The sequence below is a fragment of the Babylonia areolata genome, chromosome 18 (assembly GCF_041734735.1).
Source record: "Babylonia areolata isolate BAREFJ2019XMU chromosome 18, ASM4173473v1, whole genome shotgun sequence".
In the NCBI taxonomy this organism is placed as follows: Eukaryota; Metazoa; Mollusca; class Gastropoda; order Neogastropoda; family Buccinidae; genus Babylonia; species Babylonia areolata.
Window position 1 is genome coordinate 43,462,114 of NC_134893.1, and position 27,561 is coordinate 43,489,674.

At 39.9% G+C, this 27,561-nt stretch overlaps 2 protein-coding genes across 3 annotated transcripts; both read left to right on the forward strand.

Moving 5' to 3' along the window:
* Positions 1–1,173: 1,173 nt before the first annotated feature.
* Positions 1,174–8,418, forward strand: LOC143292004 (prosaposin-like). Of its 2 annotated transcripts, XM_076602159.1 has the most exons (7): positions 1,176–1,368; positions 2,960–3,099; positions 4,913–4,984; positions 5,667–5,726; positions 5,890–6,123; positions 6,704–6,872; positions 8,145–8,418. In XM_076602159.1, exons 1-7 carry the CDS (start codon positions 1,311–1,313, stop codon positions 8,231–8,233), a joined length of 822 nt encoding a protein of 273 aa, XP_076458274.1. In that variant the 5' UTR covers positions 1,176–1,310; the 3' UTR covers positions 8,234–8,418. The 2 variants fall into 2 exon arrangements, with proteins under 2 accessions (XP_076458275.1, XP_076458274.1); XM_076602160.1 differs by lacking the exon at positions 5,667–5,726 and having other exon boundaries at positions 1,174–1,368.
* Positions 8,419–14,041: 5,623 nt separating this feature from the next.
* LOC143292797 (prosaposin-like) lies at positions 14,042–22,809 on the forward strand. The gene is made up of 7 exons (XM_076603379.1): positions 14,042–14,322; positions 15,107–15,252; positions 15,759–15,824; positions 16,750–16,809; positions 17,223–17,441; positions 18,050–18,239; positions 20,216–22,809. The coding sequence occupies exons 1-7, from the start codon at positions 14,265–14,267 to the stop codon at positions 20,299–20,301; spliced, it is 825 nt and encodes a 274-aa protein (XP_076459494.1). The 5' UTR covers positions 14,042–14,264; the 3' UTR covers positions 20,302–22,809.
* Positions 22,810–27,561: the final 4,752 nt, after the last annotated feature.

The window sequence follows — 27,561 nt, forward strand, 5'->3', positions numbered from 1 at the left end:
AGGGTAAAAATAATGCATAAAAAATTGTGGTAAAAACCACTACCACAAGTCTTTACAACTACCATTTTGATTGCATGTTTTCAAACGCAACTTTGGCCTTCAGGTCCTCAAACATGCACTGTCAGAAATGTTATTGAAGGGAAAGTACCTGGCACATAAAAGTGACGAAGTTTTACACAGTTATTTTCCGTGTTTCGTCTAAATTTGTTGTATGCGATGAAACATGTAACAGTGAAAGACTGATATTGTCCAAGAAAGCATTAAGATTGAATTCAAGAGTAAAGAGTCTTAGTTGTCTGAAGATAGCAAATTGTTGGAGAACATTGATCCACGATAGCCATCATAGTGTTTCTAAAACGGCGGGAAATCTAACAGATGGCAGAGAATCAATGGAAATTGAATTTAAAAAAAAATAATAATAATAAAAATAAATTTTAAAAATCAAGACGCCGAGATTGTTTCTAAAACAGATCGGAAATGTGAAAAATAATATTTGAAAGCCTTTGGAAGAACTCCGGGTCCAGTCTTGCAGAATTACATGAACTTGTCTTCATCAACAGGGAAGGCCTGACAGAATATCCGGGCGGCTAGAAATAGTGAATTGTACAGAAAAATGTGATATCGAAGCAAACGGGATAGCAAGAAGAGCAGATATATACATTAATTAAGAGACAGAATACCTATATCAGATTTAGAAAGATTTGGGGGGTTTCAAGTTTTTTTTGGGGGGAGGGGGTTGGGGGGGAGATTCTCCAACCTCCTATCCCCCCCCCCCCCCCCCTTTTCTTTCGTTTTTCACTTCATCTTCGTCCGTCGACATTTATATGCCATATGTTGTGACTGAGTATCTCTCAACGAACCACATCAGTAAATATTCACTACATACCCCCTTCTTCACATCCGCTATCCCCCACCCCCACCCCCCACGAACATAGGTCCGCCGTGCCTCCCGCCACATCCTCCCTCCTCCCATCCTTTTCCTCTTCTGTCTGTCACACAAATTTCTGTCAAAATAATCACACACACACACACACACACACACCCTCCCCACCCCAACAGTTCTCAGTTTTTGAATGACATGATATGCACGTGCGACATTAGAATCACGTTTTTTTGCTTTTGAAACTCGCAGAGGCCAAGAGTACGTGTTGATATGTGTGTGGATGAACAAACTCATCAGTGCCACATGCTGACAGCTGATTGTCTTGTGTGGGAGCACAACCTGAGCCTTGCCAACATCTACACTCTTTGTCCATAAAGCTGTCGGGCTCAGAGAACACACGCGTCGTGCTGACGGAACCCAAACGGCGATGATGCAGTGCGGGACTGGGATGACAGCGATTCTTTTGATTTCTTTGGCTGCAGTGGGTAAGTTTGTTTTTCAGTGTTTGTTTTCACAGCGGGTCCGTTGTACTTTTCTTTACTTTTCTATTCAGTTATTTTTTAAGTTAGTACGCGCGCTTGCGCTTGTACTGACGTACGTATGTATGTATGTAGTCTGTATTTTCGAGAGCCGGAGTACCTACGGGTGCACTGATGTAGAGTGTATATATATATATATGGCTATGTGTATTCTCGAGAGCCGGAGTGTATACGGGTACACTGATGTAGGCCCTATACGAGTGTATTTTTATTTCACTGCGTCAGTTCAAGCAGATCAATGTTTTAAGTTAGGGAAATGCATTGGTCCTAATACAGTAGTTTCTCCGATAATTAACTAGGCAACTACCAAATCTAATGAGAGCGGGTCATTGCCTAATCAAAAAGCAGACACGAGGCAATATCAACAATTCCCCTTCGTCTCAAGACGGAATGAACAGTGTTCACAAGGCGTGGACGTTCACTCCGCCACACTGAGGACTCTGTGGAGGGGAAGAAAATTCATGTGGATACAGCCCGCTGGCTCTTTCGAATAAATGTTTAACTGAGTTCCCGGGTGGTTACTGAATCGGTTCTTGTGCCCGCTGAAGTGTCAAGCGGCAAACACAATAAAAATACTAGTAGTAACAGTAGTTGTAATGGTGGTTTGGTAGTAACTATATAGTACTTGTTGGTACTTTGACTGGCTATTTGTGGCACTGAGTCGGTGTAATGGAGTATAAAAGTGTGGAATTCGATTTCTAAAGCTCTTGACCTTAACAGGTCGTTAAACCCAAAAGTTTAAAAGCTACCAGTTCGCGCACAAGACGGCACAGACGTGATAAATCTTTTAGGGGAAAGATATCGGGGCAGCATGTAATCAGATGGTTTTGTTAATGTGCCTTTGTCTCATAAATAGTAGCCTATTACCTGTTCATTTTTAAGTTTTGGCCTCTTTTTCCCAATAACACGTAGTGCGATGGCCCAGTGGTAGTACATCCGGCTACTGAGGAAGCGGCCGGAGTTCAATACTCATACGGACCTGGATTTTCTCACAACTTTAGACCTTGGTCTGGGCGATAGTCGTTCGTCGGACGAGACGTCAAAACGAGGTCGCGTGTGCAGCACGCGGCATGCACTTTGCGCACGTAAAAGAATCCACAGCAGCCAAAGGGTGGTTCTCGGTAAAATATGTAATAAAATCCACCAATCAGATACGCATGCATGTAGAAATTCAAAAAATGTGAGTGACGCCACATTGTGGTAATGCGCTCTCCCCGAGATCAGCTCGAATCAGTTTCACATAGAAATGTTTCGACAAAAGACAATACAATACAAATAGCCCTTTGTACAGTTGTAGCAGCGGCTGTCACAGTTATGTGCACTGCTCTTACAATCAGGGGGAACTTTTTTCGTTTCTCCATTTTATATATCCTACATTTGTGTATATATAAACCATTTGGGTGGTTGGGAGGGGGGGGGATGTCGGAAGGGTTGGGGGAGACCATGGGGGGCAAGATAAAATAGGGCGATAGGGTGGGGCGGCGTGTGATATGCACAGCTTTACCTGCCCAATTCTGCAACGAAATCGTTTCTCTAGGGCAAGGCCTTCCAGGGGCAGTGGTGCCAGTGGCGGAGAAACAGGATGGGCCAGAGGCCGGTAAGGAGCCCATCGTCTGCACGGTGTGCATGGACATCACGCAGAAAATGACATCACACTTTGTCGGCAGTATCCTGCAGGTTGGTAACTTGAGACTACAAACTTTGTCACTAACCAAGACAAACTTTGTCACTAACCAAGACAAACTTTGTCACTAACCAAGACAAACTTTGTCACTAAGACAAAGTTTGTTAGTAACCAGTTCCACAATTTTTTTTTTTTTTTATTTTTTTTTTTTTACTAACCTATCAATCAGTGGAATAACTTTTCCTCTGACACCATCAATTCACCATCTGTAAACGCCTTCAAAAACCAAATTGACAAAACTTTTAAGGACCATGTATTTTCCATCGATTTAAATCTTAGTCAGAAATAAATGTAGTATACACTATGCCTGATTAAACCTTGGAACAGTTCACTATATAGTGATCCAAAAGCACATTAATGGACATTATTACGAGGGCAGAAGGCTTCTAGCCTATAGCCGAATATTTCTGTGATTCTGTTCATACTTACGCAGGCCAGAAAGTCCCATATAACTTTTCTGTTGTCCTGTGTACAATCAGAAAAAAATTGTCCCCCTCTGATTTCTTCTTGCTCTCCCTAAAAAGACGGCTGATAAAACTACCAGTCGTGCAAGACGCGATTCATGATGTAAGTAGTATGAATCACAGGAGAAAATATCGGGTTGGGGTGAAGGGGTTCTTGTGAAAAAGCAGGAAATGCGATCTTTCTGCTCTGAAACTAACTGCTCAGTCACAACAGACCTGCACTGACAGTTTGGTTGCCCAACGCTGTAATCCTGAGTAAAGACTTAACGGGGTTTTAAAAAGTGAAAACTGCACATGGATTAGGCCGGATAAGTTGATTAGGTGGATCAAAATCGATTGATCACTAAAGTGTGTACTTAAGTTATAGGCCTATATATGTATTCCAGTTCATTTGATACATGGACGCTTCTGGACTGATTTAGATTTCAGGTCATTTCAGAAAGCAACACACCGTCTCTTTATATTCATTTGTTCAAGACTAATGCCAGTCTCAGTGAAATGGAAGCTAATTTGTGTTTTGACATTTCTTCTGCTGTTGTTGCTGTCTGTTCACACGTCACATGAGCAGCATATGAATGACGATAGGAACTTTGTTCTGATGAGTGGTTCTGTGCCCTTTCTGTACCTGAATGCCAGGTAGTGGGAAGTAGGTATACAAAGCAGCCTTGGCTCACTTGAAAATATTGAATCTTGGCATAAAACCAATGCCTCACGCAAGTGAGCGTTTACGATTAGGCTTTTGACATTGTTCGTATCTTTGGAGGAACTTTTGAGCAGCACTCGTGCGAGCACTTTGTAGTAGGCCTATTAAGTGTCCCATAAATACTGGCGCGTACATGTTCCTGCACTCTGCATGTGTGTGGGCGTTAGTGTTGGGTGCACAGAATTGCAATATGTTCTGATGCTAAATACCTTCAGGATTTACCTGCATATAAACTTATACTTCTTCGTCGGTCATGGGCTGCAACTCCCACGTTCACCCGTATGTGCACGAGTGGGCTTTTACGTGTATGACCGTTTTTACCCCGCCATGTAGGTAGCCATACTCCGTTTTCTGGGGTGTGCATGCTGGGTATATCGTTTCCATAACCCACCGAATGCTGACACTGATGGATAACAGGACCTTTAACGTGCGTATTTCATATTCTCCTTGCATATCCACACGAAGGGGTTCAGGCACGAGCAGGTCTGTACATATGCTGACCAGGGAGATCGGAAAAATCTCTTACCCACCAAGCGCCATTACCGAGATTCGAACCCTCAACTCTTAGAAAGTCCAACGCTTTAACCATTCGGCTACTTGTATTGCGCCCGTCATATACAATTATATTCCACTTTACAGAAAGACGTTGAAGACTTCCTAAAGGCACTGTGCCCCTCGCTACCACTACGACAGGAACAAGAAGGGAAAGTAGTAAGTTGTTATTTTGTTATTAGTTTGGAATATTGAGTTGACAGTACGCAATCGTATTATGGAAGAAATAGTAGATTGGAATACTGAGTTGACAATACGCAATTATATTATGGAAGAAATAGTAATGCGCGAAGATCATGCTGGAGGAGCTAACAGCCGCTAAAAAACGGTTTAATCTGTTTTGGAACTGTAATTCCACTGCCGGAGTTTGAAGATGCTGAATTGCTGAAGCCGGGGTGACTTGCCTTAAAATGACGATTTGGTTCCAGTGTGTCTTACCCCATTGATGTCTGGTTCCTTAGGTGCAGAGCTGACCCCCTCTTTCCCCCCACTCACACTCCCTATGCCGTAGTTTACCTACTCCCTCTCTCGCTGTGTCTGTCGATCGATCTGTCTGGCTGCCAGCCTGTCTCTATCTCAGGTCAGGCTTTAGAATGTATATCATTTCAAAACGAAGGGGGAATACCAGAAACTAGGAAGAACATTTGATATTTCAAACCTTAGGGATCGAGGGGTAACTGATTTGACGAAAGCTATACAGACAGTAAAATCTAGATGTCGTTTGTTTAAATATATCATCTTGGCAAGTGCCATTATTTGCATTGAACTTTCTATTTGGTAATCTTCACATCTAAGTGCGATGCATGATTTCTTTGCATGTGCACCTGACCGGGCGCTTCAGTGCAAGATTCTAGTGCAAGTATTCAAACCTCTGGTAACTGAGGTGATCAACTTGCTTCTGGTTAGTATCTTTTCTCTGTCTCTGTGCGTTTACATGCGTGTGAAGGTGCACGTCAATGTGCCATACATTTACGATCTTACCTTTGTGTATATGCAAGAGTAAATAACTGTATGTGGTCAGTCTGTGCGTTGGTAGTTCACACGTCTGTGTGTACACTGTTTAGAGTCCCAGAATAATGTGTGAAGCCGCCGGGGTGTGTCCCATAACCGAACAGCTGCCTTCAGAACAGCCAGCAGATTCCACCGTTCAGAACTCCACCACAGCCCTCCCAACCCTCCGGCTGCCGTTGATACCATCTCTTGCCAACATTCCTCTGAAACAAGACAACTCAAACTGCGACCGTTGTATTTCCTTCGTGAACGTCGTCTTACATTTCTTCTCTTCCAATACGACCAAGGTTAGTACCACGGACAGGTAAAATATGTCAACAAATTGAAAACTTGGATGGGAGCGGGAGGGGGGAGGGTGGAGAGGGGGAGGGGGGTTTCTTCGAGAATGCCTTACACTTAACATTGCCGCACTCTTCAGTAAGAGCGCCGTGCTGTCGTAGTATCGCCACTGCCAATTGACGTGGACAGAATTAAATGTTTTCCCACTACCTGAATGTTTGTATAGTAATACGCTTAGTGGAGTTATCAAGTTTACCGCAAGTCGAACAAAACCTGTCTTGTATTCCATCTGGTCTGTCATACTGGGGTATAGTTTTGGCTGTTCAACTGTTTCAGTAGGTCTGCTTCTAAATACAAATCTTTTCTTTTTTTTATGGAGATTTTCATAACTATCACATTTATTGATCGAAATCAGTCGATGGGACGGCCTGTGAGCGAAAGAAAGACCTGGGTACGTTGAAAAAAAAAACGTTGCATTGTTTCACAAAAAGATATGTAACAACTGCGTGTGGCTATTGCAGAAGACAGTGGGAGAGGCAGTGGAGGAGTTGTGTCGTCTTGTAACAACTGCGCGTGACCGTATTGCAGGAGATAGTGGGAGAGGCAGTGGAGGAGTTGTGTCGTCTGGTGGCCAGCGGACTTCGGGACCAGTGCAGATCCTTCATGCACGAGTACGCTCCCATGGTGGTCGCCATGACCGCTGAACATTACATCCACCCTCGGCAAACCTGTGAGGTCTTCGGCCTGTGCCATGCTGGTAAGTGCACAGTTCTTTTCCTGGTGTGTGTGTGTGTGTGTGTGTGTATATATATATATATATATATATATATATCTGTGTATAAATATAATTTATGTATGTGTGTAGACAGATATATATATATATATTATATTGTATATTATATATATATATATATCAACAGTAGACGCGGCATCTCTTTGAGTGTATGTAATATATATATATATATATATATATAATCTTTTCTCTCTCTGTATATGTATGTATGTGTATATATATATATATATGTGTGTGTGTCAACAACAGTAGACGTGGCATCTCTTTAAATTTTGTAATTTTAAAAGCAGCAAATTTTCGCTGCATAACAGCTTTTTTCAGGCAAGGACTTATTTTCATATTTTACCGGTCTGGGTATTTACCTCAGTGCTTCCTGCAAGGAGCGGAGCCTAAGACACCAAGAGTGTGAACTTCGAGTCAGTCATGTGTGTGTGTGTGTGTGTGTGTGTGTGTGTGTGTGTGTGTGTGTGTGTGTGTGTATTCTGCAACATATATATTTGTTGTTTTTTGTGGTGTTTTTTTAAAAAATAATTATACAGTAAATCGAGGTACAGTTTTGTTGCGCAATACGGGTCAGACAGGACAGAATGGAGGACTCCGGACATGATGGATTTGGTCAAGTATGGTTTCTGACAATGTGATTTTCTACCCCATTGCAGGCCTGTATGGCTGGCTTATCATGCTGCACCACCGCGTCAGTTTAATTAATCGTCAAATTTATCGATGCGACATGTCCTGCATAACCCAAAGTTTGGGTTCACTGCCAAAGAAGCAACGCAAAGCCACAGAACTGTTAACCGCCCGTCAGTGGTGTACACACTGACATCGTCAGTGCCCGTGCGCTCATTGCAATACACACACGCACACGCACACGCACACGTGCACGCGGTGTTCACTCACAATGTGCAGTCACACGCATGTGCACTGAGTCGCACTCACGCACGCATACCCACACTTATGCATTGTCTCTCTTTCTCTTTCCCGTTCTCTCGCATGCGCGCACACGCATACGCACACGCACACACGCGTAGGTCTAAAATCACTTTAGTGAGCAGACGTAATTACCAGCACAAACACACACACACACACACACGCAAAAGCACACACACACAAAAAGCGCATGCATGCCAGCATAGGAAATTTGACGGAATGGAGTGATTTCAATCAGTTTAGTAACATGTATTCTGCTTAAGTTCACGTAATGATGCATTTTCTCTTGTCTTGCTGTTACGAAAGGCAAACCCAGTGACCACGCTGACCAAGACAACCAGCACATCGACACATTGCGCCTGTTTCCTGCCCAGAGCACGAACACCACAGCTTAACAGCGTAGTCCTGTATTGGAGACAAGCTTTACGTTGATGTGAAATCCTTAACTTGATTCACACGGATAATGGATTCTCCGTTCTATCATTATTTATTCATAGGTCTATCAATCAGCTTATTTTCATGTGCGTGTTTTGTTTTTGTGAAGTCAGATTTTTGCTTTTGCCTCCAATGTTCAATAAACATCGGACACAACGATGTGTGCATGGCTTGATTTGCAGTTCAGAAGCGGTTGACCGCTACTCAGTGTGTGTGTGTGTGTGTGTGTCTGTCTGTCTGTCTGTGTGTGCCTGTGTCTGTGTGTGCCCAGAAGTCAATGGTTGACCGCTACTCTGTGTGTGCGTGTATGTTGGTGTGCCCGCAGTTTTGCATTCACTTTGTGAATATGGTCCACCAGACACAATTCACAGTAAATGAAAGTGCTTGTCAGTCTTGGTATGTGTCCAGTTTATGACCATCTGGTGGAATAAGCCTGTGAAGTTTGGTTATGGCAACCGAATCTATCACCGCACGCGCACGCACACACACACACACACACACACAAAATAACTGAACAGTGCCATCTTGCTATACTCGAATACTGATTTGAAAAGCATTTCCATAAATGGGATGAATAATAGACAGCTTACAGTATTTGTCGGCCACCACTCAAAATATCACAAGAGGACCAAGAAACCATATCCTCGGGGCCCGCAAAATGAACAGTTTGTGGTGATGAAAAGGAGGCGCAAGAATGAAACGTTTGGGAATTCTGTGGCACCTAAAAGAGGCAGGTTTGATGGAGTCTCCCGTCGGTCCGACGGATGAGTTGGCAGGCAGGCTTATGTCGGTGTGTGTCCTCATATGGGAGAAGAGGCCGATTCTGGTTGCACAGCACTTCCCACAGGTGTTGCAAGGGAAAACGTCTCCAGAAGTTGAGCCCTGCTTCCTTCGCTCACGATTCATCCTTAATGGCCAGCGTTCTCTTGTTTTCAAACGTCTTTATGCCACTAGAGCACAGCATCCTCCAGCGACAGCTGTCAAGGGCATCAGTTTCCCAGGAAGCGATGTCTATGTTACAGGCTTTGAGGTTTGTCTTCAAGGTGTCCTTGAAGCGCTTGCAGGGTCTTCCAAGTTCACGGTGGCTTTCCTTCAGCTGGCCATACAAAAGCATCTTCGGGATCCTGCTGTCTGTCATGCGGACAACGTGTCCTGTCCAGCATAGCTGGCACTGGATAGCAGGCTTTCGATGCTGGGCAGGCCGCTCCTCTCTATGACCCTGGTTGGAGACCCTGTCTTCCACTTTATGCCGAGGATCTTTCGTAGGCATCTCTGGTGAAACTGCTCAAGTTGTTGAATGTAACGAAGGTAAAGGTAAAGGGCAGGTTCAAGGTAATGAAACCGAAACGACCCAAGCCCCAAACCAAACTCTAACCCCATCTCTACCCATCCCAATCAAATCCAAACCAAAACCACCCATATTATCCACCATTCCCAATCCAAAACGATTGAACAGGATGAAATTTTAAAGGTATATATACATGTTCATACATGTATTCACTCGCCACAGGCTGATGCGCAAACGCGCGCGCGCCACAGACATAAGCATGCACGCGCAAACCTGCATATGCATGCACACATACTCTCTCTCTCTCTCTCTCTCTCTCTCTCTCTCTCTCTCTCTCTCTCTCTCTCTCTCTCTCTCTCTCTCTCTCTCTCTCTCTCACACACACACACACACACACACACACACACACACACACACACACACACACACACACACACACACACACACACACACGTTCACTCACTCACTCACACAGTGACATGACTTCTGATCATTCCCCCAAAATTCTTGATGAAAACAGATAACATGAAAATTATAGTAAGGATGATGAAGACCAGATGAAACGATGTTCTCATGATACAGTGTTGAATTCTTATGGTAAGAAATTATTAAATATGACCACTGCATTGGGACTGTATATTTTAAATGGCCTATGTAATGGCGACCGACATGGTCGTTACACATACATATCTGATCAAGGTAGCAGTGTGAATGACTATTACATGATTTCTGCAACGTTTTTTTGAATATGTCCGTGATATTTTGACACTTGATATACTAGACAGAATAGAATCGGATCATCTCCCTCTTTTGTTGTGCTTTGATAGACAGACAAATTGCACGCCTACCAGACACCCATTCAATGTAAACGACTCGCAGTTCATCGAGAAATATAGATGGAATATGTCACATGCGCTGAACTTTACTAACTCAATGAGATCAAGAAAAGTAAAAGAAGAAATAGACATGGCATCAGACTTGATTAATATAGATATAAGTTTAACCAAATTGTTAGACCAGGCAACGTGCATGAAGAAAAGGGTTCCTGTCACAAAAGAGGTACGCAAAGAATGGTTTGATCAAGAATGCAGAGTAACTAGACGTAATGTGCGTAGACTTCTTAGAAAATTTAAGCATACATCAGATAAAGATGATAGAGTAACATTTTGCATTGCAAGAAGAGAATATCAAAATATGATTGTAAGGAAAAAGAAAGAATATAATGAATTAATTCTAAAGGAACTGTTAGGTTCAATTAAGTGTCAGATGATATTTTGGGAAACCGTAAATAAAGTTGCACGCAAAAAATCTCAACCACAAAATAGTATATGTATTGATCAGTGGTTTGATCACTTTAAAAATGTCCTTGAAAAGGAAACAGAGGAGTCCAGTGAAGATGATATTTTAGATGAAAGTGTCGTAGATGAAGCAGATGAGGAATAAACGGACCAATATCAAGAGAAGAAGTATTGTTAGCAGTATGAAAATTGAAGACTGGGAAATCAGCTGGACCTGACGAATTAATTGGTGAGTTTTTCAAAAATGCGGGGGATTCTACAATAACGTTTTTAGTTAGACTATTTAATCATTTATTTGATAATGGCATATATCCACAAAGTTGGTCTGAATCGATTATTCTACCATTGTTCAAGAAAGGAAGAGTCAACACGAACAATTACAGAGGAATATCATTATGTAACATAATTAGCAAATTGTATAGTTCTGTTATTAATTACAGATTACACAACAGGTGAACATCAAGCTGGTTTTAAGAAAGATTATTGTACTATTGATCACATGTTTACTTCATTAGCTGCTGTTCAAAAACAATTTGCCAATAATCAAAAATCGTATGTTGCATTTGTTGATTTTGAAAAAGCTTTTGATTCTATTTCTAGGAAGTTACTATGACCAGTTTTGTTAAAAAATAAAAAAAATAAAAAAGAATTAGAGGTAAACTGTATAGATGTGTTAAAAGTATGTATAGAGAAGTTAAAGCTAGGATAAGAAGTGGAGCGAAATTATCAGATTTTGTGAATTGTACAAGAGGCGTAAAACAAGGTGATGTGTGCAGTCCTGTTCTATTTTCGTTGTTTGTGAATGAGATTGCCCTTGGAATTGTTGAAAATGGACGACATGGAGTGACTTTTGATTTGATAGAGTTGTTTATGCTGCTTTTTGCTGATGATATGATCTTGTTATCAATATCAGTTGTAGGTTTGCAAAGACAGCTGAATAGTTTATATGAAGCCGCAATGAAATTGGACTTAAAAGTAAACATGGAAAAAACAAATACCATTGTGTTTCGTAGGGGTGGTTATCTAGGTAGACGTGAACAATGGTCATATGGAAATGAAACTGTAAGAGTGGTAAATGTGTATAAATATCTTAGGATCTTTTTTTCAACCAGACTCAGTTTTACTTATGCCTATCAAGATTTACTAGAGTAAACAGGGCAAAGAGAGCTGTTCTAGTTATACTTCATGTTATATACAGATTAGATTGTAGCTCATACACAGTATTTGCTAAGTTATTTGATTCTCAGGTACAGCCTATTTTACAGTACGGTGCAGAAATTTGGGCTTTTGAGAATGATTACATATGTTTGCCATGAAACGCTTCTTAAATGTTGATAGGCGAACACCCAACGATTTAATTTATGGTGCACTTGGTAGATATCCAATATATAAAAACTCATATGTAAAGTGTATCAGATACTGGCTAAAGATAACTAGAATGAATAATTATAGATTACCATACAAGGCTTACATGATGCTGTATCAATTAGACAATAACGGAAAAAAGACTTGGGTTACAGGTATTCGAAAATGTTTGTGCTCTTATGGATTTTCTTATGTCTGGGATAACCAGGGTGTTGAAAACGTTTCATGGTTCATAAAATATTTCAAACAAAGAATTGTTGATTGTAGATGGCAGGACTGGCATAACCACATTCAGAATAGTGACAGATTTGCTGAATATAAGATGTTTAAGTTGACTAATAATGTGGAGCCATACATTGAAATGAAAATGAATAGATATGTGAAATGTGCTGTGACCAAAGTTAAACTTGGTGTATCAGATATTGCCTGCCATCGTTTAAAATACAGTGAAAGTAGAGCTGAGAAAGTGTTGTGTCGTTTATGCCATCAATCAGAAGAAGATGAAATTCACTTTATGTTTTGTTGTCCTTGTTTATTTGACTTAAGGTTGAAACATATCCAGCCTAAGTTTCATAATAACCCATGCCACTTTAGATTCCATATGCTAATGTCATCCAGAAATGAAACTGTATAGTGCAATGTGGCGTTATACATTTACAATGCCTCAAAGCGATTGCGTATTGCTATAACTTAGATCATGATATCAACATAGATTGTCAAATATAATAAGCATCTGAAGTGTAAATGTTAAGCAATGTGTTTTTGAAAAGTGTTTGTGTGATTGATATAATTATGACTTACCCCTTCAGTAAGGGGCTTAGGCCTAAATCTGAATAAACAATTTCGTATTCGCATTCGTATTTCGTATTCACACAGTGACATACTGGAGGGATTTCAGAGGCGATCCACAGAGAACACAAGAACGAGTGCCTGCACCCTTCCCTCTTCTCCATCGATCTTTTCTTTGAATAGTTTAACGCTGTTCAGTTTTTAGTGATAAAAGATCGTCTTGACATAACGTGTAATTGCGCGCGCGCGCGCGCGCGCACGTGTGTGAGTGTGTGTGTGACAGTGCGTGTGCGCGTGTGTGTGATGAGAGGATGATATAAATTATAGAAAGATTATTAATTAGAACAGTGCAATTACCTTTGTGTAAGTACTAAGATAAGCTATGACATCAAGTTCAAAAATCAAAACAAAAACAGAAATGAGTGCAGTAATAACTATCGGTCACGTTACAGAAACACTCCAATTTCGACTGTGTAATGGGATGCAACAATTCAAAATAAGAAGAAGAAGAAGAAAGAAAGAAAGAAAGAAAAAAGGTAGGGGGCCAAACTGGTTGGATATTGTTTCGTTTGTTCTATTCTGAAAAACTGTTGAGTGTAAACTGATTAACTTCGAAGGAAAGGACGCGCGCGCGCGCGCGCGCGTGTGTGTGTGTGTGTGTGTGTGTTGGCACGCCTGCGCGTGTGTGTGGAGGGGGGGGGGGGGGGGGCGGTGTGTGGGAGTGCGTGGGTGGGCGGGAATGAAGTATACCTTTTGTTTGCTGGATGGGAATTAATCCAAACCACAGCCGAATAAGCTCACACAGAGAACAATGTGGACAATTCAAGAGAACCACATGAATCTAAACCTACACAGTTCGCCGTCAAGAAGCTGTCCCCCCAAGTGTCAGTCTCGAGTTTCCATTTCACAACCTCGATTATGCATAATGTGTGTTGCAGGAAATGATAAAATCTGTCACGTGTTAAGATGATTCAGTCAGGAGTAAAACCTTGCCGTGAAGTGGTAGACAAGACGCCGGACGAATGCGTTGCTCCTCCAGAAGCTTCTCACGGGATAGCCTGTGGGCGGTCGGTTTCTTATTTGAAAGTTAACGAGGACAGAATATAAATGCTGCGCGTGATCTGTTGCGTCAACCGTCAACTGATCATCTGACTAGCTGCTATATTATCATCGTGAAGCAGGCACAGACAATTGTCATTTGTGAGAAGCTGCCGGCTTGAAGAGTGATTTGTGAGCTGTCCAAGATTGTACATGAATATAATGAAGTGGTGTTGCGGGTTGGCGTTTCTTCTCTCTTTGGCAATGTTTGGTACGACCCTCGTCACTTTCTTTATGCAATGTTTTCTTCCTTTTTTTTATGAAGTCTTTATTTATTTTATAACATAAAGAAGAAGTAGGAATACTCAGTCTCCTCCTTCTGCCACTGATTCTTGTTTAACAACTTTTACTGATCGATTATTTGCTAAGTATCAAACCTACATGATGCAACAGGTAGACGGAATTCTTTGATCTTTGTTGGCCAAAACGTTTGGCAAGTCCGTGATTTTGTTGTTGTTGTTGTTGTTGTTGTTTGTTTGTTTGTTTTTTTCAGTTGATTGAAAACCGAATTATATTTTGTCGGCATATTTCATCTCAGTGTTGAATGGAAATAAAGAAGAAGACTTTTGTCACTGATTATGACTGTTTTAGTGTTTACATTTGTAGTTGGCCTTCACGTCAATGCCGGCCTCAGTGAGTTATTTTCATAATTCTTATTTAAGAAAAATAAAGTGGCACAATGTTAGAGCGTTGGTGTTCGTAATTCATAACACCGTCATTAAGATAATGGTTAGTTGTTTGGCTTCCCCTAACACTGGACCCATAACGTCATAAATTTGAGATCGGGTTTTGCAAGTCATCAGTCGCGCGCGCGCGAGTATGTATGTGTGCGTCAGTGTGTGTGTGTGTGTGTGTGTGTGCACGCGCGCGCGCGCGGCGTTTGTGCCGTGTGAAGGCCATGCAATTAGTGGACAGACAAGCAGAGCATGGACATCCCTGTGTAAGGACAGAGTCTGCGTACTTGTACACAGAGTGTTTGTTTCTCTGCACTTCAGGCCGAATTGTCCCTGGCGCCGAAGCAGTGCCGACTCCCAGTGTGGGAACGCGTCGTCCTGTGGCCATTGGGGATCCCATCATCTGCCTTCTCTGCATCGATGTCGTCCAGCAAGCCAAACAGGCCGTCAAGGACCCCGACCTGCAGGTCAGTAGCGAAGACACTCCTCTTTTTGCACAGCTGTCCTGTCCGTGTCGCCTGCGGCAGTCCAACAGACACGAATTACAAGTTCAGAATGAACGATGGATTCAGTTTATAAGCTTATGAGCATCTTTATTTCAGTGAAGTTGTTGACTTTTTTTTTTTTTTTAAACCTGTGTGTGTGTGTGTGTGTGTGTGTGTGTGTGTGTGACAAGTAGTTTTTCCATTTTTTAGATTGCACGTTTTTAAACATTTAATACCAATTATTTGCAAATTTTGGCTCAGGAGCTCAGGCAGAAGGGTTAAAATTGCTCAGGAACTCAGGGCTCAAAGGGTTAAGATAATTACATTTTTTTGTGCTTCTTGTGATCACAATAGTCAAACCTCCTTAGATAAATTGCACGTTTTTATAGGTTATGATAATTACACTTTTTTGTGCTTCTTGTGATCCCAACAGTCAAACCTCTTAAGATAAGGGTGAACATTGAAATGTCTTGATCCTTTGCTTTCAGAAAAACGTGGAGGATGGATTTCAGAATGGAGTCTGTGCCCTGTTTCCAAAGGATGAAGGGACAAAGGTCAGTTGAAGTGCCCCTTTAGTTGTAGATAGAGGCCATTGTTTGTTTTATTTTTTGTAATTAGAAATAAAAACCAGGAAAGGGCAGGCTTAGAGAGACAGACAGACAGACAGGACAGACATGTAACAGAGACTGACAACTGAACAGATTGATATCTACATACATGTATATCAGTACATATAAAGACAGAGATCAGCTGAGGTGGGGATTATGCAAAAAATGTACACAAACTTGGTGTTCTTTCTTTCATTATAATCAACTAGGCACTTTCATGTTTACTCTGTTGTGTTTAAAATGCTTTAATGTTGGTGTTTTCATTTACATGTCACTCTGAGACCTTTTTATATTTGCATCATATTTATCTCATTTCAGTAGGCTACATTTCAATGTTAATCTGTTAACAAACATGTTTTTTGTTGAGTTCTTTTTATATAATGATGTTCTTGTTTAACTAGGAATAAGAAACAGAATTAATTTCTTCTGACCTGTACACTTTCAGGTGAATGATATTACATCTTATACCGATGCATTGTTGTGCTGATCTATGTTGATTTGTGTATTGCTATTATCATTAATTATTGTTTTTCGTATTATTATTCATACCATTATTATTTTTCTTAATCATTTATCAGTTCATTTATTTTATTTGTGTTTTTATCATTTTGATTTATCAATTCATTAATTACTTTTTAAAATAAATCTATTTTCCTTCATTTTATTTTCTTCCCTCAAGGCCTAAGTGCATTGGCTTTTTGCTGCTGGTCAGGCATCTGCTTAGCAGATGTGGTGTAGACTATGTATATGGATTTATCTAAACATTGTGGAGCCTCCTTTAATAACTGAACTGTGTTGATCATTGTGTTTCTTTGGTGATGTTAGTGTGCTGTTAATTTTGTTCTTACTTTTTTTTGATTTATTAACACAGTGCAAAGAAAGAGTGAAGGCTTACGCACCTCTGGTGTTTCAACTTGTTTCTAACAATCTGGTAAGTCATCTGTCCTAAGTTCCAACCTCTTGAAAAGTCATGTCATTTCAGAATAACTGGAAGCAGAATCATTTCACTGAATTCAGTTATTTTGTTCAATCAATGGTTAGGTGTGCAAATAAGTATGTACACCAGTTATGTGGGTGGGTGGCAAGTTATGTGAAATAGTGGAGCAAGTATGTATATGTCAGAGAGTTTGACACAAGAGAGAGAGAGAGAGAGAGATTGTGTGTGTAATTTGCATAATAATTAAATCAGAGAAAAGAGAGGTACATTTTTTTTTTGAAAAGTATATGTAGAGAGAGAAAAGTTTCTGAAAAAAAAAGCATGAGCATTTGAAAAAAATATATAAATGAATGTGGACATCCATAACCTCAACACACACTATTCAGTTTCTTTTTTGTCCTTCACAGAATCCAAAAATTTTCTGCCAAGACATAAGCCTCTGTCCTGATCATCCTGTCCCACCACCAGCAGAAAACCAGCCTGCTGTCCCCCTGCTGCAGTCTGCTGTCCTCCTGTCTTCCCTCTACTTGTCTCTGCCAAGGACTGCCAGTGGAGGCATCAGCTGTGATGTCTGCCTCTTCACTGTGCATGAGGCAGTGGAAAAGCTGACCTCTAACAAAACAGAGGTTGGTGCTCGTATGAGCTAAACTGAAAAAAACAAAACAACTCTGCATGGTCCGTTTGGAACCAACAGTATGGTATGATCATATCTTCCACACAAAGTTACATGCATCATTGGCAAGAACTTGGAAGTTGAATCCACTGTGGATTCACAGAATATGGTATGTGTGCAGTCATGTTAATAAAATAATGAACAGTGTACAAGCTTGTGTATGACACATGAAGTATGATGAAGTAGCTATATATATGTAGCACATGACAAGCAGACCTGATTACAGTTTGGATTTTGTCTGCACACATTCACTGACATTACAGGCATGATGATGCATATACATATATGACATAGTTTTATATGAAGCATTACTTAGTCCAGTGTCATGATCACTGTGCAGCAGATTTAGAGCACTGTCAGATTTCCTCTCAGCTTGGGTCTTCAGTGCAAATAATATGGGAGACCAATTTTGTTTAAGTTATTTAATTCACTCTGCAAAAAAGGTAATGATGATTATTGCAACATCTAAAAAAACAAAAAATTGCTGCATGCCATTTAATCTGAAGTTCCGAAAAAAAAGGGCACTAATTGCTAAAACCAAGAGAAATCTTTGCTGCACAGGACAAAGTGATCAGCATGGTGGATGAAGTCTGCCTGACAATGCCGTCTGCAGTGGAGAAGTGGTGCTGGTTGTTCATCCACGAGGTTGTGAACGAGGCCATCAAGCTGGCTGTGGATGACTTGATCCAGCCTCTCCAAGTCTGTGAATCACTCAACTTCTGCTCTTCAAGAGGAAACCAAGTGTCATCCTGTAAGATCTGCACCTCTATGAATATTGAGTAGTGTTTGCATTGGTGTCATATCAAAAACTTGAATACAAGCTTGTTTTTGTTGTTGTTGTTTTTTCATTGTGGAAGGGAAACTGACAGAACTGACTTTGGATGTCCAAACATATTGACTTTGTAAGTTCAAAATTTCAGTATGCTGCAGAAGTCAAAATCAAGTCCACAATAAAACTGCTGTTTACAAAAAGACATTGTATTGAAAAATGACTTTTTAAAAAAGTATATGATTCTAACAAAGTATGAATTTATTTTTGTTTTGTAATATCGGTCTTCAGTCTGGGTGAATTCCACAAATATATTTTGTAAGCTCAAAATAACTTATTTAAATTTGGAAGTCACCTCCATGTTTTGTATGTTTTCCCCTCATCTCTTTTGTTTTTAGAGACCTGTATACAGTTGATTTTATATTTATCATGTTGATGCACTTTTTTCTTTTTTTTTTTTACTGTGATACTTCACTGGCATTACCTCCACGCTAATCATTCAGAGTCCACCATACACAGCCACACCAGGGTTTGTTGTCTGCTGCAGTGTCAGTGGCAGCAGTTCACTGAGGATGTTAGGTTGCCAGGAGGCTAAAACACCAGACAAGACCCTGCACTGTTGCCAAGTCATCTAGGTAGTGTTTGGTTGTGCCTGTTCTCATTCAACGCATGCAGGACACCACCTACAAGGCTCCCAAATGACAACAATAATTACTTCGCCACAAAGCCAGATTGAGTGAGTGTCCCCTCCACAGTGGAGACTGATGCCATGTTCCTCCAGCAAGTCCCCCATGAATCTGCAAGCACCACTGACCTTGACAGGAATTCTCCACAATCATGTATGTGGAGGGAGGTCGAAGCCAACGTCACGATGCTAATAATGCTGCTGTGTGGGTCCATTTTAGGTTTGTGACAACATGACAAAGCTGTACTCTACACTTCCTTTCATGATATATCCCACTGTTTACCAGGCCCTTAAGATAAGACATCTGCACCGTTAGTCGGGAAAATTAACACTCCCAAAAAGTGGACAATCTTCGATATGTGTGGCAGTCTTCCCATTTGAGCCTGTACTACACTCATCTCTGTGTTGGACCCAGCCACAGGCAGAAAATCCCCGCGTCTGCTGGGATGCAAACCTGGGTCCTCCCAGTCATCAGCCCACAACACTAAGCATTCACCATGACAACTGGTTGTTTGTAAAGTAATTTTTCTGTACCTTCATCATCCGATGGAAGCCGGTATCCTCTCTCTCTCTGTATCTTTCTGTCTGTCACTCACTCATTTCATTAGCCTGAAGAAGAGCCTGTGGCTTGATGCATCGCCTCTTTTATTCCATGTAAGTCAACTTTTACCAAGACTCTTTTAGTCCACATCTTACTGGTATCCTGTGTATTTAGTATTAATTAATTCTAAAGTTTTATGTGATTTAAAGTGAGTATTTGACCATTTTAGTGCAAAGTGGTAGTAGCTTTTAATGGATGATGGGCACAACAGCCAATCTCAGGGTCCTATGTTCAATCCCTGAATTAGCACTGGGTGAGATTTTGATTTCAGGGGGTAAACATATGCGCAAACCTAGTAGTAAACCTAGTAGTGCCCTTATCTGCTTCATGTGCATACGCAAACAGAAGATCTATACACACATTACAGATTTTGTGATCCATGTCAACATTTGGTGGGTTATGGAAACAAAAACATACCCAGCATGCCATTATCTGTGAATGTGCAGGGCTTCAGCAAAAAATGCTGAATGATTTTGTAATAATAATGCTAATTAAAAAAAAATAAAAAAAATTTTAACTTCATCTTAATTTTTTTTTTTTTTTTTACTTCATCTTAATTAAATACACTGCATGTCCATTGGGTAATAGTTCACTACATAGTTGATTGTCTTTCTTTAATTTTTTTTAATTTTTTTTTTATTAATTCCTTCATATACCTATGATTGATTGCAGATGTAAGAAGCAAAGCAGCTGAAGACAACCATCGTGTGATTGGCAAACACCATGCTCTTACTTTCCGACCTTTTGGTCAGAAGTAGGAGCCACAACTCAAGAAGAATAAAGGAAACCGGTCTTCAAAGACCAGTTTCACGTGCACCTGCTGACTGATGGGTTCCATATGTGGAACTATTACAATACAGCATAATTTAATTAGAATAAAATCCCTTTGGTCCAAGCAATTGCGTGCACTTCTAGTTTTCAGATTTGTTGGAAACAAACAATATGCCAGTAGGAGGAGTTTGTATTATACTCCATGTTTGGTGATACATATACTTACCATGTCAAACTGATCCAAACTATGCCTATCGGTTTGCTCTGCTTGGCCAAATTTTGCATGAAAAGATGAGCCGTCTTGCCCGGTCCACTCTTAGCCAATCAAACGCCTCTAAAAGCTATATAAGCGCTGAATCATTCCTTTGGCAGTTGTTTGTTTCTAATTTTTCTCTCAGTTGTTACTTATAATAGTTTAATCTATGTCAGTTAAAAACCACCATTTGTTCTTGTTGTTGGACTTGTGAGCATACACTTTTGTATGTTTGTAAATATATTCATGTGGCATATGTGTGTGTGTGTGTGTGTGTGTGTGTGTGTGTGTGTGCTATCTGGAAGATGGGTAAAGTCTGTGTGTCAATCACTTGTGCAATGGAAAACACCAACAAATGTTAAATACTGCACCCTGTTTTCCACAATTTTTTTTTAATTTTTTTTTTTATATCTCATTTCTGTTAAATGATGGGTTTTTTCCTCTAGACCACTGAGCTTTTTCTCCTGAAAATATTCCAGAGATAAAACACAAGTACATTCAGCTCTGAATTTACATAAACTTCAGTAACTGAACTTGAAGCTGACTTTTTTTCAGTCTTTGGAATAATGTTACCTTATTAATGTTCTTTTACAGAAATGCACAGAAAATGATATGTACAGGAGTGATGGGTATAACTAGTTTGGAATCTAACATTGCTAATGCTCATTGCATTTTCAAGCAAAAGAAAATGAATTATGCCTCAATGGTGTGTGGTACAGGAATATGTGTTCAGAATATCAAAACCTCTTGTCATCTCAGTTCAAGAGTATTGATTTGATGTATCTGATGTTGTTCTCTCTGTACTGTGTACTTTGTTGTTGTGATGGTGGTGAATTGGTAAGAGTGCCTGTCTAGAAACAAGTAGATCCAAGGTCCACAGTTCGAGTCATGTACAGGCTTAAACTTGGTAGATTTATAATTGTGGTGGTGTGGTCTGAAAGTAATAATTATTTGGATAAAGTGACAAATGAAAACCTGACTGCAGCAGGTACACGCTAAACAATAAGGGAGTTTTATGAATTTTATACAGAATCTGGAGTATTTGTACATGATCTTGATCAGGTAAATGTATACATTTTCTTTTTTTTTCATAATTTTTTTTTTTTTATAATTCACACTGCATCATCTTCGCCATGAGAGCAGCCTGAATTTCATATTGAGCAATCTGATATAAAAAAAAAAGTGGTGCAACACAATAAAATATAAATTATGATGCTACGTTCCTGGTGAAAGCAACCAGGTATGTCACTGGAGAAAAAGAAGAAGAAAAAATTGTCAGTGTCTTTCCCTTACACAGTCTTTCTCACAAAAATATGCTAATGCTTAATCCTCTCATGCATGCACAAACATAAAATTCAAATTAACACATCAATAAAGATACAGTAATTCATTTCCATGTTTGGTGGCAGACAGCCAAAACGCATAAGTGCAAATGAGTTAACATAAGGAGTTGCAGCGAATCAAAGCAGAAGAAACTAAAACTGGACTCATCCAAGCAGGAATTTTCTTGACAAGACTTTGAATCATGGTTTGTGTGTTTGTCTTATGGATTATTTGACCAACAGATGAAAATGAGATCCCATGCATGGTTAATTTTTTTTTAGAAAGAATGTTCATAATCAATCAAACTTGGTGATGCACATATTACAAAGAATGTGCAACATGGTGTATGCGCGCGCATGAAAAAACACACACACACACACACACAGAGTAGGAAAAAGTATGTATATTTATTGTAAATGTAAGAGGTATCACATTTTAGTTGAATAAATCACCATGGATCTGAAGACTGAGCATAGTCTGATTCTGTTTGGAATTAAATGTTGTTACTCACTTTTAAATGAGTACATGTAATCACACAATCTGTCATAACAGCCAAATGTAGGTAAACATCAGCACTCACATCCTGCACCCTGTGCCTGAGCATTACTCTGGCACCAATGCCCATGCTTACATGACCACGAGTTATCAGTGCTTGGGCATCCAATCCTGAAAAATCAAACCGGTCCATTGAGCTTTCAAATAAGAAAAAAAGTACATTCGAGTAGGAAGCTTTTGATACATTTCCACATCACTAACTGATGAAGTTGAAGCATTTCTTTGCAAGTTTTGTTATGTTCATTGAGCTCCAGAAAATCTTGTTTCACTACCTGGCATGTATTAAACTGTTCCATGATGCAAACAGTTCTTTTAATCCCAACAAAAATTATTTTAAAATGACTAATATACCCTGAAAAGTGAGACTACAATATTAGTTAACTATGCTGTCATTTTAGAGTTTTGTAAAAATGATTGCTGCAATGTTAAAACCTCCCAGACTGGTAGGTTGTACAGGCTGTAATCCTTGCAGTGGTGAATGGGTTAATTCTACTTTGGGTAATATTGTACAAGCCAAGAAAAGGTAAACATTGCAGTACCCCAATCTTGTTTCAAAAGCACACTTTTGAGAATGGACAAAAACTCAAATACAATATCATTATGCATGAATAAAAACAGTATTGAAGATTATACACAAATTTTGCGTACAAATGGTGCAACTACCAAAATAAATACTAACATACCTTGAGGATGGGAAATCAGTCTATAGCTACATAAATAAATCTGAACTCATTATATCTAATAACACTCACTAGTCACTAAAACAAATCAAAACAAGTAGTCATGGTGTTACAGCAAGCACACTGACAAGGCAGTTTTGCAGTCACCAGATGTGCTGGGCATCTGTCCATTTCGGCCTGTCATCTGAATGCCTGGAAACTTCTGTCTCTCAGCAACTTCTGGATGGCCTTGGGCATCTGAAACAGAAATTATCCACAGCTGAAGAGCATTGTATCAAGTGGATTCTTTTCTAATCACTGAGAACAAAATATGGTTAAAAAAAAAAAAAAAAATTCCCCATTCTCTATACTACTAATTAAATCAATGCTAAACTTGTATCTTTGCAGCTGCTGTACATGATAATAAGGTAATACTGGTTTTGTCGTGAAATTTGGGGGTATGAAAATGTTGACATTTTTGCTGAAATCAGAATAGAATTGAAGTTTTTAGATATGTTGTAACAGAAACTGGATTTGTTTGTGTCCTGGATTAACAGTCCTTCCTTCCTTCCATACAGTGACCACAATCAGATTTCACTTTTCTCTCATTGATGGGGGTAGGCTCTGCAGGAAGAAGCACTAATCTTATAATTTTTTTTTTTTTTTTAAATGATTAAAAATAAAAAAAGACCACTTCGGCTAGCGAAGCACTCCCCAGGGATTTATACACCCTGAACTGCACAGCTCCAGCCTGTCTTTTACTGCTACTTTGATCCATGATCCCTAAACTAAATTTTAAAAAATAATTTCACAGCTCCTTTTTTCTTTTTCTTCCTTCTTTGGCGGTTCACAAAAAAAAGGGGGGGTGGGGGAGTCAGTTGTTTGCATTTGGCAGCCACTGTTACACCCTTGACACATAGGTGCCAGTAGTGTTGGCCGCAATAAACACAGTAGCTGTCTGGTGCAGGGCATTCCAGTCACAAATTGTTCTTGTGAGGAATCCTGCTTGTCTATGCTGTGTCCTACAATACATCTAGGACAGCTGTTCTGGGTGAGCTTGTCGTCGTTGCGGCAGTGAATGGATAAGTTATCTCAGGGAGGGCATGTTGACTTTGTTGCGCTGCAATTTGTACAGCATGGCCAGTCATAGCGTTTGTCATCTCTGTTGGAGAGTGGTCATTTTCAAACAAAAATAGGTATTAGAAAATAATAATGTGTACAGCCCTGGAAAATAATAACAAATGTTTACTTTATATATAAAAAAAAACACAAAAAAACCTCAACAGCTTACTTTGGAAGAGATAAATATATATTCCCAATCAAATTGTTACAAAAATACATCTTATCATAACTTACAGCTGAGGTGTAGCAGTCACAATTTACTTGTTAAGACTGGTAGTTGTCATATTCCACATAAATTTTATACTTGTAACTGCAATATGGATGTGATTTGAGACAATTTTCATTTTCTTACAGAATGCCCCAGATTTGCAGATATTTGAAATGAGTTCACCCCAAAGAAATATTCAATCCAAAATGATGAAATCAGATTTATTTTTTGTAATTTTTTGAAGGGGAGGAGAGTGTTCTTGAAAGTGGAGAAAGATTACAAGACCCACAATTTGATCATTGTTTATATGTTTGTATCACCCATTTCATCGTTTTAATTGCAGTTTATGTTGGTGTATAATAGTTCTTATTCAAATACCAGTGATGTTAATGCATGCCTTCAAGCCCCAGCTGGATAAAATATTCTTGATTCTTTAGCAACAAATGACAATATCTTTAATGTTCTGAACAAATAAAATTCTCCTTAACAAATGCACTCCAGAAAGAAAATGTGAAGATCCAAATTCTAAACATGGAATTTACCCATTAAAAAAACAACCTGTTAGTGCTATTTGACAGAACTTTCTTAAACACAAACACATACATATATATAGTTATACACATACACCACATGTCAGTGTAAAATATTAATGTGAAAACTTGCACACACAAAGACACACAAATCAGGGTTTGAATTTAACTCTCTTTTTTTTGAGTGCCAGTCAGACGGGCGCAATAGCCGAATGGTTAAAGCGTTGGACTTTCAATCTGAGGGTCCCGGGTTCGAATCACGGTGACGGCGCCTGGTGGGTAAAGGGTGGAGATTTTTACGATCTCCCAGGTCAACATATGTGCAGACCTGCTAGTGCCTGAACTCCCTTCGTGTGTATATGCAAGCAGAAGATCAAATACGCACGTTAAAGATCCTGTAATCCATGTCAGCGTTCGGTGGGTTATAGAAACAAGAACATACCCAGCATGCACACCCCCGAAAACGGAGTATGGCTGCCTACATGGCGGGGTAAAAACGGTCATACACGTAAAAGCCCACCCGTGTGCATACGAGTGAACGCAGAAGAAGAAGAGAAGAGTGCCAGTCAGGCACTCTGGACAAAACATCAGAGTGCCCAATTTTGGTTTTGGGTGCCAGCATAATAAAATGAAATAAAATCTTCCTTTGTTTCAACAGTGTGCTAAGAAAAATCTTTCTGCCAGGCTTCATTGTGCATGCCCTGGCGCTTTGAAATCATACTCCTGCTGTTTATTCTTTTTGTCAACCTGATCTTTCGTCTCTGTTTCAGGAGCCTTTCTTTTAACATTGAAAATGGGAAACACGGTAAGTGACGGTTCATTGCTAACATGCCATGAACGTCAACATCCGATTGTGCACGCAAAGATGCTGCTTCACGAGCGAGCTGCAGCAAACGACACTTTACGTTTCGATCGACCCCGTTCAAGCTTGCTTTCCTGGAGTGTCTTTTAATTAATCTTCTTTCGCCGCTATCAATTTTTTAGTTCCAAATGGGCACTCTCGTCAGAAAATCTGCATGCTCGAGCCAACTTTTCATAGCATTTGCACCTGGGCACCCACTAAATTTGAACTCTGCAAACACACGCATACATACTCACGTTGCTCAATACATTTCTGGCCCAAAACAACAACAAAATTTCATGCCAGCATATCAGACATAAGAAGGTGTTCCAATATGGGACAATTTTATATATATTTTTATATAGTTCCAAACCCCAGTAAGTTGCAGTTTTCAGAACAATCATACAACAAGCCATCTTATACTAGTAATAACAACTTGAATTATTCTTCTCAAATTTCAGCTGGAAAAATCAGTAAATCCTCAAATAAAATATATTGTAATCCCATTACATATCATATGCAAGCTGTATCAGCAGACCCTGTGACAGTGAGTGTATGTATGAATGTGTGTGTGTGTGTGTGAGTGAGTGAGTGAGTGAGTGAGTAAGCGTGTGTGTGTGTGTGTGTGTGTGTGAGTCAGGCATCAGCCCCTCACCCCCCTCAATACATCCCCCCAACATTTTTTTAAGCATATGTATAGCATATCAGTTTAAGTTTTAAGGTGTCAAACTCAAAGCATGCTGACTGATCCATATATGATCCATATAGGCTACACTGGTACACAACTTATGTTGTTTTACAACAAAATTCCAGTAAATAAAAATGGGAGATGATGCCTCACGTTAGGCTACTGTAACATATTCTAAACAGAAACACCTTGATACTTTACAAAAACTGAAAAAGCATGTGTGTGCATCCCTCCTCCACCAGAACAGTAGATTAACCAGTTGAGTGCCTATGAGACCTCAGCTGATGTTCTAAAAAAAAGTTTGCCATAGTGCCTATAAGACGTCCACTGACGATCTGCGTGTATTTCGATTTATCTTTCATCTGAGTTTGGTACAATGAGCATAAACACACTCTGAATATTTAGTTTAATGTGTCTGGATTATAGGCATACTATTTTAGTGAGCACTCTTCCAGTGGAAGACCCTTTTTTTCTCAATAATAATTTGCTTACTGGACCACTTGGAGTGTGCTTAAAGAGCATTTGCCTCATATGCCAAAAAGGTGTCGGATACTTCATCAAGTGAAGACAGTGGTCCCAGTAAGCGCATTCAAACAATTCTGCGAGCTGTGCTGATGATTATGTATGAGTAAAATGATGCGAGATGAATCTGCTTGTCTTGTGATTGGTTTGAACTCGAAGGTGATGTCAATGACATTGATAAAACTGACATATCCTACTTTCTCTTTGTTCCATCTATCCAATCAGACATAATTTCTGAGCAAGTGATCATGACTGACAGTGAAGGTGCGGTACTTTCAAGTAATTTGAGAACAGGGGGAGGAGAGATAGAGGAGAGGTGTAAAACAATACATCGAAGGCCAGACAGAAGGCATGGTAAGTGGGCATGGTGGCTCAGCTGTCATTTTACTCTTTTCACAGAAATCAAGTTCACAGCCAGGGATGATAACAGCCTGTCTTCCATGATTTTCTTGAAATCTAGGGTTGACAGATCATAGACAGGAATCATCTGGGTTTTTTTTTTTTACTTTTTCTATCTTTTTGTCACCAATCAGTTGACTGATTTAT